The 20781-nt window shown below is 38.4% G+C and overlaps 1 protein-coding gene across 1 annotated transcript in view; it reads left to right on the forward strand.

Moving 5' to 3' along the window:
* Positions 1-20781, forward strand: part of ALG13 (ALG13 UDP-N-acetylglucosaminyltransferase subunit) — an 89700-nt gene that overhangs the window by 20020 nt on the left and 48899 nt on the right. Inside the window, 9 exon segments of the mRNA XM_062183040.1 lie at positions 8377-8405; positions 8408-8600; positions 8602-8743; positions 9276-9359; positions 11317-11367; positions 12089-12135; positions 15018-15090; positions 19901-19982; positions 20187-20349. Of these exon segments, the coding sequence (XP_062039024.1) occupies positions 8377-8405; positions 8408-8600; positions 8602-8743; positions 9276-9359; positions 11317-11367; positions 12089-12135; positions 15018-15090; positions 19901-19982; positions 20187-20349 (864 nt within the window).

Consider the following 20781-nt stretch of genomic DNA (forward strand, 5'->3'; position numbering starts at 1 on the left):
ATCCGGCGCCCCGACTGGGACTAGAACCCGGGGTGCTGGCGCCACAGGCAGAGGATTAGTTTTTTTAGATTATAATCACTTTATAATATGCTTTGATATCAGGGAGTCAGATGCTGCTAACTTTGTTCTTTGTTTTCAAAGTTGTTTTGACTATTAAGAATATTGTGTAGTCCCATATGAATTGTAAAAACTATTCCATTTCTGTGAAAAATATTGAAATTTTGAGAGGGATTACACTGAATCTGTATGTTAATTTGCATAATATAGGCATTTTTACAATATTTTTCTTACTCATGAACAGGATATACCTTTCCATTTATTTGTGTTTCCTTCAACTTATTTCATCAGTGTTTTATGGTTTTCAATATATAGGTCTTTTACTTCCTTTGGTTAAATTTATATGTAAGTATTTTATTTATATTGTTATTGCTGTTATAAATGAGATTATTTTCGTAATTTCCTTTTTGAATAGCTCCTCAATAGTATATAGAAACATTGCTGATTTTTGCATGTTGCTTTTGTATATCCTACAAGTTTTTTTAAAAGATTTATTTATTTATTTGAAGGTCACAGTTACACAGAGAGAGGAGAAGCAGAGAGGGAGAGTGGATTTTCCATCCGCTGGTTCACTCCCCAGTTAGCTGCAATGGCCAGAGCTGTACTGATCAGAAGCCAGGAGCCAGAAACTTCTTCCGGGTCTCCCATGTGGTTACAGGGCCCAGGGGCTTGGGCCATCTTCTACTGCTTTCCCAGGCCATAGCAGAGAGCTGGATTAGAAGTAGAGCAGTGGGACTTGAACCTGTGCCCATATGGAATGCTGGCACTGCAGGCAGCGGCTTTACCCACTACGAACTGCGCCGGCCCCTATCCTGCAAGTTTACTAAATTCACTTTTCACTTCCAACAGTGTTTTAGTTAAGTCTTTAGGGTTTTCTTTTTTGTGTGTGTGTCTGTGTGTGTGCGCGTGTGCACGTGCAAAGATAGATGATCATGCTGTCAGCAAACAGAGAAATTTCGCTTCTTTCTGTTGGGAAATATTTTTTCTTTTGCCTAATTGCTGTTTCTGGGACTTAGTACTGCATTGAAAAGAAATCATGAGAGCATTTCTTTGTCTTCTGATATTAAAGAAAAAACTTTCAGCATCTCACTGTTGAGAATGATTTTAACTATGAGTATAGAATATATGTCCTTTAGTGTGTCAAGGTGCTTTCTCTCTATACCATGTCTGTTGAGAGTTTTTAATCAAGAAAGATTTTTGCTAAATGTTTTTTCTGCATATATTGAAATGATCATATGATTTGTAAATATTATTTATTTGAAAGGCAGAGTGACATGGGGAGCTAGAGTATGAGAATGTTATCGCTTCCTTCTGTTGGTCTACTCCCCAAATGGCCAGGGAAAAGCCAGAAGCCAGGAATTCCATCTTAGTCTCCCACATGGGTAGCAGTACTCAAATACTTAGGCCATCTTCTGCTGCTTTTCCCAGGCCATTACCAGGTAGCTGGATCAAAAGTGGAACAGCTAGGATTTGAACTGGCACACATATGGAATGCTGGCATCACAGGTAGTGGCTTTATCCACTAAGCCACAATGCTGGTCCCTGAACCAGCACTTTAATAATGGAATGGTGGCATTGCTAGTGATGCTTAATCCACTGCACCACAATACTGACCCTGATTATATAATGTTTTATCCTTCATTTTCTTAATTTATCACATTTATTGATTTGCATATATTGAATAATCCTTGCATCCCAGTAATAAATCCTACTTGATCAAGATGCATGATTCTTTTTTTAAAAAAAGATTATTTGGGCCGGCGCCGTGGCTCAACAGGCTAATCCTCCGCCTTGCGGCGCCGGCACACCGGGTTCTAGTCCCGGTCAGAGCACCGATCCTGTCCCGGTTGCCCCTCTTCCAGGCCAGCTCTCTGCTGTGGCCAGGGAGTGCAGTGGAGGATGGCCCAAGTGCTTGGGCTCTGCACCCCTTTGGAGACCAGGATAAGTACCTGGCTCCTGCCATCGGAACAGCGCGGTGCGCCGGCCGCAGCGCGCTACCGCGGCGGCCATTGGAGGGTGAACCAACGGCAAAAGGAAGACCTTTCTCTCTGTCTCTCTCTCACTGTCCACTCTGCCTGTCAAAAATTTAAAAAAAAAAAGATTATTTGTTTTTAAACTTTTATTTGATAAATATAAATTTCAAAAGTACAACTTTTGGATTATAGTGGCTTTTCCCCCCATAACCTCCCTCCCACCCACAACCATCCCATCTCCCACTCCCACAACAAATAAGAACAGAGATCCCACATGAGGAGTAAGTACACAGTGACTCCTGTTGTTGACTTAACAATTTGACACTCTTGTTTATGGTGTCAGTAATCTCCCTAGGCTCTAGTCATGAGTTTCCAAGGCTATGGGAGCCTCTTGAGTTCGCTGGCTTAGATCTTATTTAGACAAGGTCATAGTCAAAGTGGAAGTTCTCTCCTTCCTTCGGAGAAAGGTACCTCCTTCTTTGATGGCCCCATTCTTTCCACTGGGATCTCACTCACAGAGATCTTTCATATAGGTCATCATTCTTTTTGTCTTTCTATGCAAGAGAAACTCTCATGGACTTTTTAGCCAGATCCGAATGCTTTAAGGGCTGATTCTGAGGCCAGAGTGCTGTTTAGGACATCTGCCATTCTATGAGTCTGCTGTGTATCCCACTTCCCATGTTGGATCGTTCTCTCCTTTTTAATTCTATCAGTTAGTATTAGCAGACAGTAGTCTGGTTTATGTGTTCCCTTTGACACTTAATCCTACCATTATGGTCTATTGTGAACTGAAATTGATCAATTGCACTAGTGAGATGGCATTGGTACATGCCACCTTGATGGGATTGAATTGGAATCCTCTGGCATGTTTCTAGCTCTACCATTAGGGTTAAGTCCGAGTGAGTATGTGCCGAACTGTACATCTCCTCCCTCTCCTGTTATCACTCTTATATTTAACAGAGATCACTTTTTAGTTAAATTTAAACACCTAAGAATAGTTGTATGTTAATTAAAGAGTTCAACCAATGGTATTAAGTAGAACAAAAATAAAATACTAGAAGGAATAAAATAGTAAGTTGTTCCTCAACAGTCAGGACAAGGGCAGATCAAGTCATTGTTTCTCCTAGTGTCCGTTTCACTTCAGCAGGTTTCCTTTTTGGTGCTCGGTTAGTTGTCACATATCAGAACGTATGATATTTGTCCCATTGGGACTGGCTTATTCCCTCAGCATGATGTGTTCCAGATTCCTCCATTTTGTTGCAAATGACTGGATTTCATTTGTTTTTACTGCTGTATGGTATTCTATAGAGTGCATATCCCATAATTTCTTTATCCAGTCTTCTGTGGATGGGCATTGAGGTTGATTCCAGGTTTTAGCTATTGTGAATTGAGCTGCAATAAACATTGAGTTGCAGACAGTTGTTTTATTTGCCAATTTAATTTCCTTTGGGTAAATTCCAAGGAGTGGGATGGCTGTGTCATGTGGTAAGGCTATATTCAGGTTTCTGAGGAATCTCCAAACTGTCTTCCATGGTGGCTTAACCAGTTTGCATTCCCACCAATGGTGGGTTAGTGTGCCTTTTTCCCAAATCCTCACCAGCATCTGTTGTTGGTAGATTTCTGAATGTGAGCCATTCTAACTGGGGTGAGGTGAAACCTCATTGTGGTTTTGATTTGCATTTTCCTGATGGATAGTGATCCTGAACATTTTTTCATGTGTCTGTTGGCCATTTGGATTTCCTCTTTTGAAAAATGTTTAGGTCCTTGGCCCATCTCTGAAGTGGGTTGTTTGTTGTTGTGGAGTTTGTTTTGTTGTTGTGGAGTTTCTTGATCTCTTTGTAGATTCTGGTTATTAATCCTTTATCAGTTGTATAATTTGCAAATATTTTTCCCATTCTGTTGGTTTCCTCTTCCCTTTCCTGATGACTGTTTCTTTTGCAGTACAGAAACTTTTCAATTTGATGCAATCCCAAATGTTAATTTTGGCTTTGTGCCTTTAGGGTCTCTTCCAGGAAATCTTTGCCTGTGCTTATATCTTTCAGGGGTTCTCCGACGTTCTCGAATGATTTGATGGTGTCGGGTAAGTAGGCTGTAAATGTTTGGATTGATTTCTGCTGTTTCTATTCTGTTTCCATTGGTCTATCCATCCGTTTCTGTACCAGTACCATGCTGTTTTGATTATAACTGCCCTGTAGTATGTCTTGAAATCTGGTATTGTGATGCCTCTGGCTTTGTTTTTGTTGTACAAGATTGCTTTAGCTATTCGAGTTCTCCTGTGCCTCCATATGAATTTCAGCATCACTTTTTTCCAGATCTGAGAAGATCTTGTCTTTGGTATTTTGATTGGTATAGCATTGAATCTATAAATTACTTTTGGGAGAATGGACATTTTGATGATATTGATTTCTTCCTATCCATGAGCATGGAAGATTTTTCCTTTTTTTTTTTTTGGTGTCCTCTTCTATTTCTTTCTTTAAGGTTTTGTAATTCTCATCGTAGAGATCTTTAATGTCCTTGGTTAAGTTTATTCCAAGGTATTTGATTGTTTTTGTAGCTATTGTGAATGGGATTGATCTTAGCAGTTCTTTCTCAGCCGTGGCATTGCCTGTGTATGCAAAGGCTGTTGATTTTTGTGCATTGATTTTATATCCTGCTACTTTGCCAAACTCTTCTATGATTTCCAGTAGTCTCTTAGCAGAGTTCCTTGGATCCCCTAATAAAGAATCATATCATCTGCAAGAGTATGTATTGGAAAGGCAGAATTACAGAGAGACACAGGGAGAGAAAGATCTTCTATCTGCAAGTTACTTCTCAAATGGCCACAACAGCCGGAGCTGGGCTGGTCTAAAGCCATGAGCTTCTTCCAGGTCTCCCACATAAGTGTAGTGGCCCAAGTACTTGGGCCATCCTATGCTGCTTTCCCAGGCACATTAGCAGGGAGCTGGATCGGAAGTGGAACAGCTAGGACTCGAACCAGCATCCATATAGGATTGCAGGCAGCATCTTTATGTGCTAAGCCACAAGGCGGGGCCCTATGAATGATTCTTCTAATGTTTTGTTGAATTCTATGTGCTATGATTTTGTTGAGAATTTTTGCATCTGTATACATCAGAATACAGATGACCTATAGTTTGTTTTGTTGTGGTGGTAGTGTTTTTGTCCAGTGTGTTATTAGGGTAATACTGGCCTCATAAAATGAGTTGCAAAATATTCTCTCTTCTTCCATTTTCAGTATCAGTTCTTTGACTATTTGGTAGAATTCAGCAGTGAAGTTGTCAGATCCTGGACTTTCCTTTGATGGGAGAGTTTATTACTAATTTGATCGTAAGCATTACCTTATTAAGATTTTCTAATAATAGTTTAGTTTCAGTAGGTTATGTCTAAGAATTACCCATTTCTTTTAAGTTATCCAATCCATACTCCCCCCAGTGGTAAATTTTTTTAGTTTTGGTAAAGTCCAGTTAATTTCTCATGCTATATCTAAACCTTTTTATCTAACCCAAGGCCTTGAACATTTTCTATGTTTTCATCTAAAAACTTTGAAGTTTTCTTTTACATTTATTCATTTATTTATTTGAAAAGCAGAGTGAGGACATTTTACAGGTGGGTGAGATGAACAACCAGGACACATATCTGGTGGTTCACTCTCCAATGGCCACAACAGTCAGGGCTGAGCCACACCTAAACCAGGAGCCCTAAACTCAATCTGGGTCTCCCTACATGGGTGGCAGGGTCCCAAGTATTTGGGTGATTTTCTGTTGCCTTCCCAGGTACATTAGCAGGGAGCTGTATGAGGAAAAAGAACAGTTGGGACTGGAACTGGGACACTGATATGTGATGGCAGCTATCACAATCGGGTGTTTAATCCACTGCACCACACTGAGCCTCCTTTTTTACATTTAAATATGTGATATTTTTGGGTGTATTATAAGCTATGAGATATAGGTTGATGGTTCTATTGTAGAAGCTGTGAGGTATAGGTTGATTTTTTGCATATGGATTATCAGTTGTTTTGATAGCATTTGATGAAAGTACTGTATTTTTTTCTGTTGAACTGCTCTTGTACCTTTGTTAAAAATCAGTTTACCATCTTAGTGTGAGTCTCCTTTTGTGTGTTTACCTTGTGTGTTACTTTTTTAAAAAATATTTATTTATTTATTTGAAAGTCACAATTACACAGAGAGAGAAGGAGAGGCAGAGAAAGAGGTCTTCTATCCGCTGGTTCACTACCCAGTTGGCCGCAATGGCCAGAGCTGTGCTGATCCGAAGCCAGGAGTTAGGAGCTTCTTCCGGGTCTCCCACATGGGTGCAGAGGCCCAAGGACTTGGGCCATCTTTTACTGCTTTCCCAGGCCATAGCAGAGCTGGATGGGAAGTGGAACAGCCAGGTCTCTAACTTGTGTGTATATGGGATGCTGGCACTGCATGCAGCAGCTTAACCTGCTGGGGCACAGCGCCTACCTCTTGTGTTACTTTTTGTTTGTTTCTTTTTATCTTCCTGTCTCTGATTTTTCATCACTTTAGTTCCAGTTTTCTTCTGTTTTTTGATTCTCCTGATTTCCCTTCCTCCATTGCCTTCTCAAAATCGTGTTTGTAGATTACATCAATTAAAATTTTATATACCTTATTTTATATACCGACGCTGTGTCATAGCGGGTAAAGCCGCCACCTGCAGTGCTGGCATCCCATGTGGATGCGGGTTCGTGTCCCGGCTGCTCCACTTCCTATCCAGCTCTCTGCTATGGCCTGGGAAAGCAGTAGAAGATGGCTCAAGTCCTTAGGCCTCTGCACCAGCGTGGGAGACCCGGAGGAAGCTCCTGGCTCCTGGCTTTGGATCAACGCAGCTCCAGCCATTTCGGCCAATTGGGGATTGAACCAGCAGATGGAAGACTTCTCTCTGCCACTCCTTCTCTCTCTGTGTAACTCTGACTTGCAAATAAATAAATAAATCTTTAAAAAAATTTATATACCTTGTTTTTAGTTTAAAAGGCAATAAATATGAAGAATTCAGATTTTTCCTATAAGCAAAATATGCCAAATGAATTAACTTTTAAATTACAGCCCTTAATTACTTTTTTTTCAGTGAATTAGTGGCCTTAAAGAAATGAGGTAATCCTTGTTTTCCAAACAGTATGGTTCAGAACTTTTGCAAAAAAATATCACCCAATATTATAGTTTCTCTAAAAAAAAAAAGTAATTCCACATTGTCATGCTAAAGGAAGTCAATATTTTATTCCTTTTTTAACCCATGCTTTTATTTAAGTTATACAAGTAGTAGTTGATGCTTTTTCTATAGGGAGTAATCAGGTTTACTACTGGATGCACAAATATAAGAAAAACAATTTTGATACCAGCTTACTGTGGCACTTCTCCAAAGCCAGCTTTTGACCTATTTAAATTATTTTAAAAAGTAGGAAAGGAATTGGATTTCGACTTTTAAATTAAAATAAGACACTTGATAGTGAAATAAAGCAATACAAATGATTGGTTCTGTCTTTTCCCCTTAATATTTTACTTTGATTTTCTCGAAATCCAGAGCAGTTTTTCTGGAATAGTACTCTAATAATACGTCATGTCCAACCCCTCTTATATAGTGCCACATTTTACATGTAGTCTACTAGAACATTTGTGGGTAAGATATGCTGCATATGCCGCTTTCATTTAAAATGCTTATGTTTTCCATTTTTAAGAAATATTTCTTTTTGCATTTTCCCTTGTTATTAGTGTCATATAGTACTTTGGCAACATTAGTCAAAAATCGTATCAAGGTTTCCTAGCACAGCTAATAGGCTTAGTTTTTGTGATTCTAGCAGTTACTACTATCTTAGAACTAAATGAGATTATTTCAGCCCCATACCTGAAATATCCCCAGATAATCGCTTTGGTTTTTTTAGTTTGCTTGAACTGTGACCTCTACCCCTACAGATCAAGGGAGCTCCCTGCCTCCTTTGCTTATAAAGAAAGATACTCTTAATGTAAAACTTAGTAGTTAATTAAGTTTAGGCATTCCTGCAACTATGAAACAAGCAAGGAACTTGGGTAGAGACTGTAGTTGAAAATTCAGGCAGAGATCTTAAGGCAGTATGATGTGGACCAGGCAGTATTCTACACACCTGAGCCTTATCATAGTCCCCTTTGCAGCCTCGTGCAACAGTTGCCCTGAGTTAAGCTGCATACTTCTGGTCCCAAAGCTCAGCTGCTTATGCATACTTTTCTCAACCTTGGGCTGATTGGGTTAATCCCTCCCTTCCCCAATGAGGTAGCTCTGTGCGAGCCATGTCCCTCCCTGGTCTCCCTCTCAAGTTCCCCATTCCTAGGAGCATTGGCTCTTCCTCTTCTTTTCACAGGGTCCCGACCTATCCTGGGCAAGCCAGTTCTTTGCTTCTGCTCCTGCGAAGTGCCGAGGTTCTGCAGTGCTGACTCCAACTGCCTTCTCATGCCTAGACCTGGGGCTGTTTTCCAGATATCTGCATAAACAGCCCTTGTCACTCCTACTCATTCCTCCCTGCATCCTGCTTTTTTTTCTTTTTGCCACACTTTGTTCCTTCTTCTGCCCTGCTACGACCCTGCACAATGAATAAAGGATGGAAAAAGTACTGCGGCCAGAAGTCTCTGAGTGAGACATCAATGGATGAATATTTAGGCAGCTTAGGGCTGTTTCGAAAGCTGACTGCCAAGGATGCCTCTTGTCTCTTTCGGGCTATTTCGGAGCAGGTAAAAGAAAAATCTGTCTTCCTTAAATTGAATGTTAACAGTTTGAGATATGGCATGGTCCTGTAGCTAAACCTGTAGCCTACCATGAGATTAGATTAGGTCCTGGAAAGAGCCTGTCTGCACCTTATTAGCTTGGTGTGTGCTAGTTCAAATATTGATGTATCTTTGCTATTTTTTCCGTTTTCTAAATGCCAGTTTGCAGGAATGATAAGATAGTGGGGTTAAAGAAAACTTCGAAATGTATCTTGATCCTTTGTAAGTATCCCCTCCTTCCTCTAAATTTTATGCCCAAGAAAAACTACAGGCTGTGCAAGTAAGAAGTAGAAAGGAGGAGAGGTGGGGGGCTTAACAGAATCATCTCTTCTCAATCTCACTAAAGTTGATAAACATTTTAATAAGAGGACTGTAATTTGTCAGTTTCTTTCATATGTTCTGAATAAAGGAAGCCTAGTGTCCAGTTCATAGTCTTAAATTTAGAAGCTTCTGTTTCAAATGACTGCTGACAGTGAGCTGATCTTTTTCTTCTTTTTAGTTGTTTTGCAGCCAGGTCCATCATTTGGAAATCAGGAAGGCTTGTGTCTCATATATGAAGGAAAATCAACAAGCTTTTGAATCTGTAAGTAGAATACATACCCAGGGGAGAGTTGTTGGTATAGAGTATGTAGCAGGTAGGAGAAAGAATTTTGAGTGCCTACATGTGAAAATTCATTATGTCATGCAATCTCTTCTCTTAGCAGCAAATATTTAATTCTCAGCTGAATTCCTTGCCACTAGCTAATGTGCTTGGGCCTTCTTTCAGAATTAAGTTGTGTTGTAGTCTAAAAAAATTAAAGAATTTGTGTCTTTCCTGTTATCCCCGAACAACAAAACCCAAACCCAAAAAAGTGACGTTTTGACTGCTGTTTTGTATTATCCATACTACTGTTTTCTTGAACAGTTAACTAGTTTGTGAGAGGTTTTGCTGTTAATATTTTAAAATATGTACAAATGGGAATCTACTTCTGTTCTTTTGCTTACTCCTGTACACAATCTTTAGAAGGACTTTTATAAAACTTAAAAAAAAAATTACTCTAAAACTCCTAGTCCTTACATTTGACAAATTGTAGTATTGGAATTCTGCCACTAATGATTGACTTTAAGTAAAACAACTTTCAAGGTCTAATTTGAAGTGTGCCTTTTTGTATGGCTGTTTATTTTTTTGACCCTTCTAGCCCTTCCATTACTATTTGATTTCTTCTGACTATGTTGAGGGTATTTGCCTTCCCGCTGTTCGAGGTTTACTCTTAATTTTCTCAACAGGTTTCAGTAAACTATGTGATGGCTTCTTGACTTGTAAGCTTATTACCTTGAAGCTTGATTGTAGTCGTCTTCACACCTGGGGAAAGGATTATTAGTGGCATTACTTCAAATGCAAGACTGTGGTGTAAAGCAGTGCATCTCAAGTATTTTTGTGCATACAAATCACCTGGGGATCTTGTTAAACTACAGTTCTGATTCAGTAGGTCTGAACTGGAGTCTGAGATTTCTGCATTTAACAAACTCCCAAGTGATGCTTGCTGTTGGTTCATGGACTACATTTTGAATAACAAAGATGTGTGTAAAATTTTAAAACTACATGGATGAATCTCAAAATAATTACACTGAATGAGAGAAGCCAGGCACTTCCCTCCTTCCCCAAAGTTTATTCTGTGTGATTTCCTTTATCTAAAACTAGAACAATATAAGCAAATCTGTAGTGACAGAGAGTAGATCAGTGGCTATATATTAGTTATAAATGGGCACAAGGAAACTTATAGGGGTGATAGATAATTCACGATCTCAATTGTACGGATGGTTTCATGGATGCATTTGTAATTTGTACTATTTAAATTGAACAGTGTATTGTATGTTAATTATCCCTCAAAACTCTTAAAATAAATGAGGAAAAATTAAAAATTGATTTAAGACTAGTGCTATGTGGGTATCAAACTAGAAATCTTATGTTTCCTGAATTTAATTTGATTTTAGTTTTATTTAGTACATTTTACATTCAATAAAATTCATCATTTTAAGTTTAGCATTTTTAGTGTTGCAGTGACACAGAATCATGCAACTGCCATCACAGTCAAGATACAGAATGTTTCCATTGCCCATAAAAGTTCTCTTGTGCCTGAGCTTTTTTTGAAATGAATGATTCAGGTTCTCTGTAAAGTTCCTCAGTTTAACTTTGTAAATGCATGTCTCCTGCCGAATTTGAAATCGTTATAATTATAAGTCTTACTTGATTCATGAAAATCATCAAATTATTTTAAGTTGGCATTTCAAAAGAAGCTCAGAAGCATACCATTTGATGAAACGCACTGGTATGTGGATAAGCTAAGACCAACTCCTAAGATACTTTGATAGGATAGTGTTTCTCCACTCATAACTGTTGTGTATGTACAAATCTTCTTGAGGTGCTGTGCAAAATAGTAATTTAATACTATAATTGTTGAGCTAACCACAAAACCCATTGGAACATAATATTGCAAAATATAATCAGATTTCAGTAATGCTATGTATTTGGTTAAGTCAAGTTTGTTTTATTTTTGAAGTATGTGGAGGGATCTTTTGAGAAATACCTGGAACGGTTGGGAGATCCCAAGGTAAGATCAAATATGGGGGTTTAATCTTTTCAGAGTTATTTGGAATAGTAGCCTAAATCTGTGTTGCTTTAATCAGGCCCAAAATACTTAAGTAGCCAGCTGTGTTGAGTCAACGGATTTTTGAAAAAGTTTGGAGACTGGCAGTGGATCTTGTTTTGTGTTGAATATTGACAATTGTGTGTTAACAGTCTGATCCATAGGCTAGGCAGAGTACACATTGCTTGAGAAAAGGACAAACTTAAGGCTTTTCACTTTAATGGGGGAGGAGGGTGGTAATGAATGTTATTTTTGTTTTGTTGTTATTTTGTTTAATTCCCCTGATTTGTAGTTATCCTCCTTTTATGCACTTCACATAGACATAATTTTTATGTAATGCAATTAATTCCATAGTTCTAGGCTTGTAACATATACAGAATATATCCTGCTACCTTTTGTATTCTTAAGTTGCATTTTCATTGTGCCTTTTAAAGCTCCCATTTGAAAGGCTATTATTACTTAATGGCTAACTAAGAAGGGCTTAGTTAGGTAGTTTTTTCCAGGATAAGTTTATGTTAATGAGTAACTATCACAGTATTCTAAGCCTCAAAACAAGTTAAAGTGTGTTCTACAAGTTCTTTATCTAAAACAGTGCTAAGCAACTAAAAAAAAAGTGCTGAATTTGCAAATCTTCTACCTCCTAACTACAGAATGGTTTTTAAAACTGTGTACTATTTATCTTTAGGAAACTGCTGGCCAGCTGGAAATAAAAGCTCTTTCTCTAATTTACAAGTAAGTTTCATTCCCTTTAAGAGATATGTGAATGTGTGTGCATGCAGCCATGAGCCCATGAATGTCTAAGTTTCCTATCAAAGTCCATTTTGGATTGGGAAAACTTAAAGTCTGATATACTGATATGTAAAATGAAGAGGTCTAAGCAATGTTAATTTGGTGTAGTTTTTGGTTGGAGAATCTTATAGATAGTCTCTTTGATAGCGGAGATGGGTGGTGTAGGTTTTTAACTCATTTAAAGGCAAATAGAAACTAACAGGAGGGGCTTTTTGGGCTTAATATTTGGATAGACTTTAAGGCCTGGTCTGGCCAGGTATGTGTGAGGCCCAGACCTATCCATGGGGTACTTGAAGAGACCTTACAAGGGAGGTATGAAACTCCTTAAGGAAGGAATGTTTTGACTCCCTTTATGAGGCTGGACTACGAAGAGAGCTAGTCTGAACAGGAAGCTAGTACAGAACAGGTCGTGTCTCTAAGTGGAAATTTACGGTTTTTCCTGCAGTGTCACTGACCCTAGGCTGTTACCACAGTAGCAATGGTTAGAATTTGAAGCTGGGTAGAATGAAGGGCCTTTTAGCATGGGGCCAACAGGGTCTGTGGCTCTGACCCAGGAGTCCTTCGGACCCCCCCAGGAAAGTTTCATTTCCAGTGGCCTGCTTCTTGGCAGAGCTAACAGGGCTCTGTTTCTATCACAACAGCTGCTTGCCCAATGCCCTAGCTCTTCATATTGAAACAGGTGCCATTTGGGGATGCACTGGCCTTGTTGGGTCTTCTTGATGGCAGATCACTGCATAAAGCAGCCTTACTTGGCCTACCACCTATCCTTACATTGCTTCTTCTGCTTAGCTCTCTCCTCTTTCTCCAGGTCTCTATAAAAGTAGACCAAAGTGGCATCCTTTACGATGTCATTCAATAGGGTGTTCAGTCACATCCCTAATTTTTGAAGATTTCTTTTAATATTGACAGGGTGAGCTAGAAATCTATGGTGATGGGAAAATTCTGATACTTAGTATTTCCCTATGCATTAAATCAGTGCCCATGAGAACTATCACCTTTTAGGTGATATCAAATGTGGTGACTTGTTTATATATTTTGAGGTCATCAGAAAAACTTCCTATCACCCCTTCAATTCGATTTAAAAGGGGAGTTCTGCCCATTTGCCATGCACACAGAAAAATAAATCTAGCTGTAAAATAATAGCATAGTTTAATCTTTCATTTTCTGGCTATGCTATTTTGTCCTCTATATTGTGGCTAGGTATTATTACAGAAAAGATCATGCCTTTTATAAGGTCTGGGAATCAAACCATACATCAGAGTGGAGAGGCTGGAAGAGAAAAGAAGAAAAAATCTGGCCTCCCTGGTTGCTTTGCCTAATTTCCTGAGCCTTCAGATTTTCCTGGTACTTACTGTATAGCCTGACTTAGAGAAGTTGAATCTGGCGCAGGCCACAGAGCCACAGACTGAAGCAGCTGGGAAAAAAAGTGCTTATAACTGAAGTTTAGCATCATTTCACATCTTGGCAGTGTTTAATCAATTAGGCTATTTGGATTATATTATTTTCTCCACAAGATGAGAGATATATCTTTGACATTTCCAGGGGCTCATCTGAAAATTTCAAAGCCCAAAGAATTCATAACCTTGATTTTCAGAAAGTATGTTAAAGGGCCAAGAGATTTTTTTTAAAGATTTATTTATTTGAAAGTCAGTTATACAGAGGAGAAGCAGAGAGAGAGAGAGAGAGAGAAAGGTCTTCCATTCAATGGTTCACTCCCCAATTGTCCTCAATGGCCAGAGCTGTGCATATCCAAAGCCAGGAGCCAGGAACTTCTTCCCGGTCTCCCACGTGGGGGTGCAGGAGCCCAAGGACTTGAGCCATCTTTTGATGGTTTCCCAGGCCATAGCAGAGAGCTGGATCAGAAGTAGAGCAAGCCGGCGCCGCGGCTCACTAGGCTAATCCTCCGCCTTGCGGCGCCGGCATACCGGGTTCTAGTCCCGGTCGGGGCACCGATCCTGTCCCGGTTGCCCCTCTTCCAGGCCAGCTCTCTGCTGTGGCCAGGGAGTGCAGTGGAGGATGGCCCAAGTGCTTGGGTCCTGCACCCCATGGGAGACCAGGAGAAGCACCTGGCTCCTGCCATCGGATAGGCGCGGTGTGCCGGCCGCAGCGCGCCAGCCGTGGTGGCCATTGGAGGGTGAGCCAACGGCAAAAAGGAAGACCTTTCTCTCTGTCTCTCTCTCACTATCCACTCTGCCTGTCAAAAAAAAAAAGAGAAGTAGAGCAGTCGGGACTTGAACCGTTGCCCATATGGGATACTGGCGTTTCAAGCCAGGACATTAACCCGCTGTGCCACAGCGCTGGCCCCAGGGGCAAGAGATTTTAAAATATCTGGTCAAAATGGAATTCCTGAACATTGTGAAATAATATCCATCCATGTAGTCAAGGTGATTTTACCAATTTTAGAACAGATTTAATCATAAAGTGACCAAATATTTTTAAATAAGTACATATTTAAGACAATGCTTTCCAGCATTCAGAACTTAAGAGACAGTAGAGAACACAATAGATTACTTCAGCAGGACACAAAATCTGTGACTCTTTGGTTATCACATAAATCAGAAATAAGAACCTTAAATATAAGAGTGAGCACTTGAAATCACCCCATAATTTAGTTTAATTTAACAGAGTCAGAAAAGAGTTTACAGGACCTAACTCTTAATTTAAGTAAATTTTACTGGAACATAGTCATGCTTATTCACTTACGCATTGTCTGTGGCTGTTATTATCTGACCTTTTACAAAAAAAAAATGTCAACACTTGCTTTTCAAATAAACTATCTCTTCTATATACCAAATTATCTCTTCCCCTTTGTTTTTTAATGATAGTCGAGATTTCATTCTTTATCGTTATCCTGGAAAACCTCCAACTTATGTCACAGATAATGGCTATGAAGACAAGGTAAGAAGATAATTGAATCTTGATTAAAAAGAAGTTGAATGATGCTGTTTATTGCTTACTCTTTGACTGGAGGATGAGATTCAAGCCCTGAATCTAAGTTGGTCTCACCTTCCTTGCTTCATTGTCTTCCATCCTTAGTGCAACATGCTACCATATGCTAGGGCTTTCATGCTTTCAGTCCCTTTGTATTTCAAATATCCATTCTTCTGAGACTTTGCCAATGCCTCTGGCCCCTGGAGACAGATCCGCTCATTGTCCCCCTTTAGCAGCTCCCTGGAGCAACTTCCTGGTATGTATTTTTATGTCGATTTCTCCCATTAGTCTGAAAGTTTCTTGATGGCAGGGACAATGTTCTGCCTAATTATGTGCTTGGAAAAAAAATAGGTTCTTTTGGTTGTGGCCACTCAGCAGATAACTAAATTGTTTTCTAGCATATAACTTGTAAAAAGTTTATTTTTTACTTACAAAAAAATTTTAAGAAAAGGCTTTTATCTTCATTTGATTAGTGAATGTAGGACTATCTAGTTTGAGTTTTACAAGCCTTTTTTCACACCATGGAGCACAATACAGGCAATAGTTTTAATGATGGTAAGATAAGACTTGACACTAGGAGAATTGTTAGGAGGCCATTACAGTAATTTAGGCAAAAGACCTGAACTAGGAAAGTGCTTTAGTAAAGACCAAATAACAGATAATTTAAAAGAAAAGTATAAATTGAGACATATTTTTTTAAACTTTTATTTAGTAAATATAATTTTCCAAAGTACAGTTTATGGATTACAATGGCTTTTTCCCCTCTATAACTTCCCTCCCACCCGCACCCCTGCCATCTCCCGCTCCCTCTCCCATTCCATTCACATCAAGATTCATTTTCAATTATCTTTATATACAGAAGATCAATTTAGTATATATTAAGTAAAGATTTCCTCAGTTTGTACCCACACAGAACATAAAGTGTAAAATACTGTTTCAGTACTAGTTATAGCATTACTTCACATTGGACAACACATTAAGGACAGAGATCCTACATGAGGAGTAAGTGCACAGTGACTCCTGTTGTTGACTTAACAATTGACACTCTTGTTAATGGCGTCAGAAATCTCCCTAGGCTCTAGTCATGAGTTTCCAAGGCTATGGAAGCCTCTTAAGTTCACTGACTTTGATCTTACATTGTAATCCATAAGCTGTACTTTGGAAATTTATATTCATTAAATAAAAGTTAAAAAAAAAGACTAAGAAAAGAAAATAGTGATCACCATCTCATATTTTTAATCAATAGACATATAGGCAGCAGTTTTTGCATTTATTTCTGTTTCTTTAATCATGGATCTTTTTGATAGTATTCCCAAAAGTGACTGTAACTTGCCTAGTGTGAGTGCCTTGCATAATTAGGAAAACCTGATTCAACAAAAATATCATACATTCTCCCTGATCGGTGACAACTAACCAACCACAAAAAAGGAAACCTGTTGAAGTGAAAGGGACACTATGAGAAACAGTGACTTGATCAGCCCTTGTCCTGACTGTTGATGTACAATTTAATACTTTATCCCTTTTAGTATTTTTTTTGTTCTAGTTAATACTATTGGTTGAACTCTGTAATTAACACACATTTATTCTTAGGTGTTTAAATTTAACTGAAAAGTGATCCCTGTTAAATATAAGAGTGGGAATAAGAGAGGGAGGAGATGTACAATTTGGGACATGCTCAATCGGACTTGCCCCAAATGGTGGAGTTAGAAATGTGCCAGGGGATTCCAATACAGTCCCATCAAGATTGCATGTACCAATGCCATCTCACTAGTCCAAGTGATCAATTTCAGTTCACAGTTGATCACACTGATAGGTCTAAGAGTCAAAGGGATCACACAAACAAGACTAGTGTCTGCTAATACTAATTGATAGAATCAAAAAGGGAGAGAATGATCCAACGTGGGAAGTGGGATACACAGCAGACTCAGAATGGCAGATGTCCTAAACAGTACTCTGGCCTCACAATCAGCCCTTATAGCATTCGGATCTGGCTGAAGAGCCCATGAGAGTATTTTAGGCATGGAAAGCCAAGACACTCTGGCAAAAAAAAAAAAACCACCTAAATGAAAGATCTGTGTGAGTGAGATCCCAGTGGAAAGAACGGGGCCATCAAAGGAGGAGGTACCTTTCTCTGAAGTGAGGAGAGAACTTCCACTTTGACTATGACCTTGTCTAAATGATACATAATTTTTTAACCAATGGCCACCATCTAATTTGTTCAGCAGACATTGAACCCCTATAGTATAACAAACATTTTTTTTCGGGGCTTTTTGGGAGACCAAAATGAGATCGTAAAATCCTTGTCCTCCAAAGACTTAGGGACTATAAAGATCGGCATGGAAATAGATAATTAAAGTGAAGTGATAAATTTTATCATCAAAGTATGTGCAAAGAGCATAAAAGGGGCCAGTGTTGTGGCACAGTGGGTTAAGCCACTGCTTGTTGATGCTGACACCTCATGTTGGAGTCCTGACTGCTCTGCTTCTGATCTAGCTCCCTGTATTGTTTTCTTTCTAAAGGTTTATTTATTTATTTGAAAGGCAGAGTTAGAGATACAGACACACAGAGAGAGAGAGAGAGAGAGAGGGAGAGAGAGAGGGAGAGAGACAGAGAGAAAAGCAGAGACAGAGAGAAAGCTCTTCCATCTGCTGGTTCACTCCGCAAATGGTCACAACGGCCCGAGCTGGGCTGGTCCAAAGCCAGGATCTTCCTCTGGGTCTCCCACATGGGTGCAGTGATCCATAGGAATACAAGATGTCAGGCCTCTTGAGTGTGTACAATCAGAACACATCATTTATAGTCCAAGTATGTTCATATTGAAATTTATGCTAAAGCCAGGTGCTTTTATTGTGTGACACTTCACTTTGTCTAAAACTTTGCTGTTGTATCTCCAGACTCCTAATATTGATATTTGAATTGTTTGAAATTTCAAGAGTGACTTTATTAAAGGTAGTAAACATTAATGAATCTTCTAAAATATGTTTAAGAGAAAACTTCCAAAGAGATAAATGCTCATGTTCACCTTGGTACTTGTAACCTTCTCTATCAACTTAACTCTGCAGTCTCTCTATTTATCCTCAACTTCCTAAATGTATTCAGTATCAAAGTGAATACTACTGAAAGCTAGCCATCTTTACTCAGTTCATTTGCTCTATCTAGAAAGAACAAAAATACATACTTATTTTAAACACAAAATAAAACTTAAATCTTACATTGTAGAGTGAAAAGTAAAATCTCCATTCATTTTCTTCAGTCTTGTGCATTGCCAGGTAATAATTAAGTATTGAGGGTGAGTCTTCTGTATCATTCTCTTTGTATTTGTGTATGTATTTTTTAAAAACATAGATGGTATCATACTTAACATTCTATTTGCTTGTTCCTTTTAGTTATCTTTCTCATGTAGATCTCATTTTAACTACTTTATAGCCATTACATCCCACCTGCCTATACCCCCTCAACTAACACACTACCTACAAGTATATATGAGAGAATTACTATTTAGATTGAGATACCTCCAGGAACATACTGCTTCTTCCATTGAAAATGGAACTTCTTGCCAGTTGAATAGAGAAATTGTGCAATCATCTCTTTTCTTTCTCCAAGAATTGTTTGTTTGTTCATCAATTCTGGTTAGCTGGGCTTCTTTACTCCTTAACAATTGCCTCTGGTTATTAACCTTTTTTAGTTGGGGTTTCCAGCTCAAAGTACAAAGGGCTACTCTGCTTAAAATCTGCTCACTGTTGAGTTAATAAACTTCTCTTAAATGTATATATTACTCCTAGTAAGTAAAACTTATTCATAACATAAACTTTACTGTGAGTTACCTTAGCTTGACACTTGCCCTCAGTACTTTGAAATGGATTATACTGACAGAGTTAGAATTGTGATTTCAAAACATGACTAGGGATCAAAAATAGATGTGGAATCAGAAGATCATTGGGTTAGTCAAGGGTAGTGTAGGAAAGTAGAAAAAAAGAGTGCTTAGGATAATTTTCTGCTAAGGAAGCTTGGTGGCAACATCCTTCCCTAGAGCCCTAACTTGCCTTCAGTATCTCAGGTTTCTGATACCAGAGAGAACTTTCTCAATCCCTAGGGATTATATCACTTAAACAAGACAATTTTTTTAAAACAAAACTTCATAAATATTATAGAATAGTTATGCAAACACATTTCATCAAATGGAACATTTTTGTTGAAAAATTTGGGTTGGCAAGCATGACCTTTGGATTGTTTTGAAAAAACTAGGGCATGAAGGAATCAGCTAAGATGCTAACCTCTTGTTTTTGTAGCCTTAATTCATTAAGAAAGCCTTTTTAACAGTCTTGTTCCTATGTAATATATTGATATATTGCTATTTAGAAGAGTGGATAACCTTTTGAATAAATTGCATGAATTTGCTCTCTCTTAGTCTGACTTTGAAATTTTATTTAATCTCTCCAGTCATTGTTGGAAATTAATCTGTTTTTTTTTTATTTCTGTTATGTTCACTAACTAAGTTTATAAAAAAATCCCATCTTAATGCAGATTTGTACATCAAGACTTATTTAGTGTATTAAAGGAATATGATGGAGGTGCATATTATAACTTCAGTAATAATTTTAATCTTGTTATTTAAAAGTCACTGCCAAGAAATGTCTTTGAGCATAGCTTATATTTATTTGTATTTAGTTTTTAAAAAATCACATCTTAAAAATTCATTTAATCAATTACTAATTTCAAGTTAATTATCGGTTTAGTTGCATGCAATAACATTTATTTAATTACTCTTTTTCATCAGATTCTGCTGTGCTCTTCCAGTAGTGGTCATTATGATTCTGTATATTCAAAACAGTTTCAGTCAAGTGCAGCTGTTTGTCAGGGTATGTGAAAGCTTTATTAATATTTGGATGTAATTTCAGCTGATATGTTCCCAGTCTTTAAATTGAAGTACTGACCATAAAGAACCCCCTTTAAAACCTTTTGGATGCTGATTAAATTTGCATGCTGGGCTTTGGCTTTTTTCACATTGAAATGAAAAACATCTTGTTTTGACAATTGAACTTTTGGCCGTTTTTTTCCTTCAGCTGTATTGTATGAAATTCTCTATAAAGATGTGTTTGTTGTGGATGAACAAGTTTTGAAAACTGCAGTTGAATTGTTTCGAAGTAATTCCAGGAAGAACAGAAACAATGCTCTGACTGCAAGTGATGATGCCCATATCGATTACAAGAATTCAACTCAGGATAGGTAATAAAGGGAAAGGGGATGACAACTACATGACAATTATGTTTCTGTGCATCATCATTTGAAAGTGGAAGGGGCCTGGCAAGTTTATGACTTAACTGACATATACATACATACATGTGTGGTAGACATACATATTTTTAAATAAGGAAGAGAAAATTTACCAAAAAATGTTTTTTTAAAAGATTTTATATATTTACTTGAAAGGCAGAGTGACAGGAAGAGGGGAAAACAGAGATCCTCCATCTGCTGGCGTAACTCCCCAAATTTCAGTGATAACCAAGGCTGGGCAAGTACTAAGCTAGGAGCCAGGTGTCTCTTGATGATGGTAGGGACCCAAGTACTTAGGCCATCATCAGCTGCCTTCTCAGCTGCATTAGCAGAAAGCTGAATTGTAAGGGGGTAGCTGGGACTCCAACTGGCACTCTTATATGG

Source organism: Lepus europaeus, chromosome X, assembly GCF_033115175.1.
Source record: "Lepus europaeus isolate LE1 chromosome X, mLepTim1.pri, whole genome shotgun sequence".
In the NCBI taxonomy this organism is placed as follows: domain Eukaryota; kingdom Metazoa; phylum Chordata; class Mammalia; order Lagomorpha; family Leporidae; genus Lepus; species Lepus europaeus.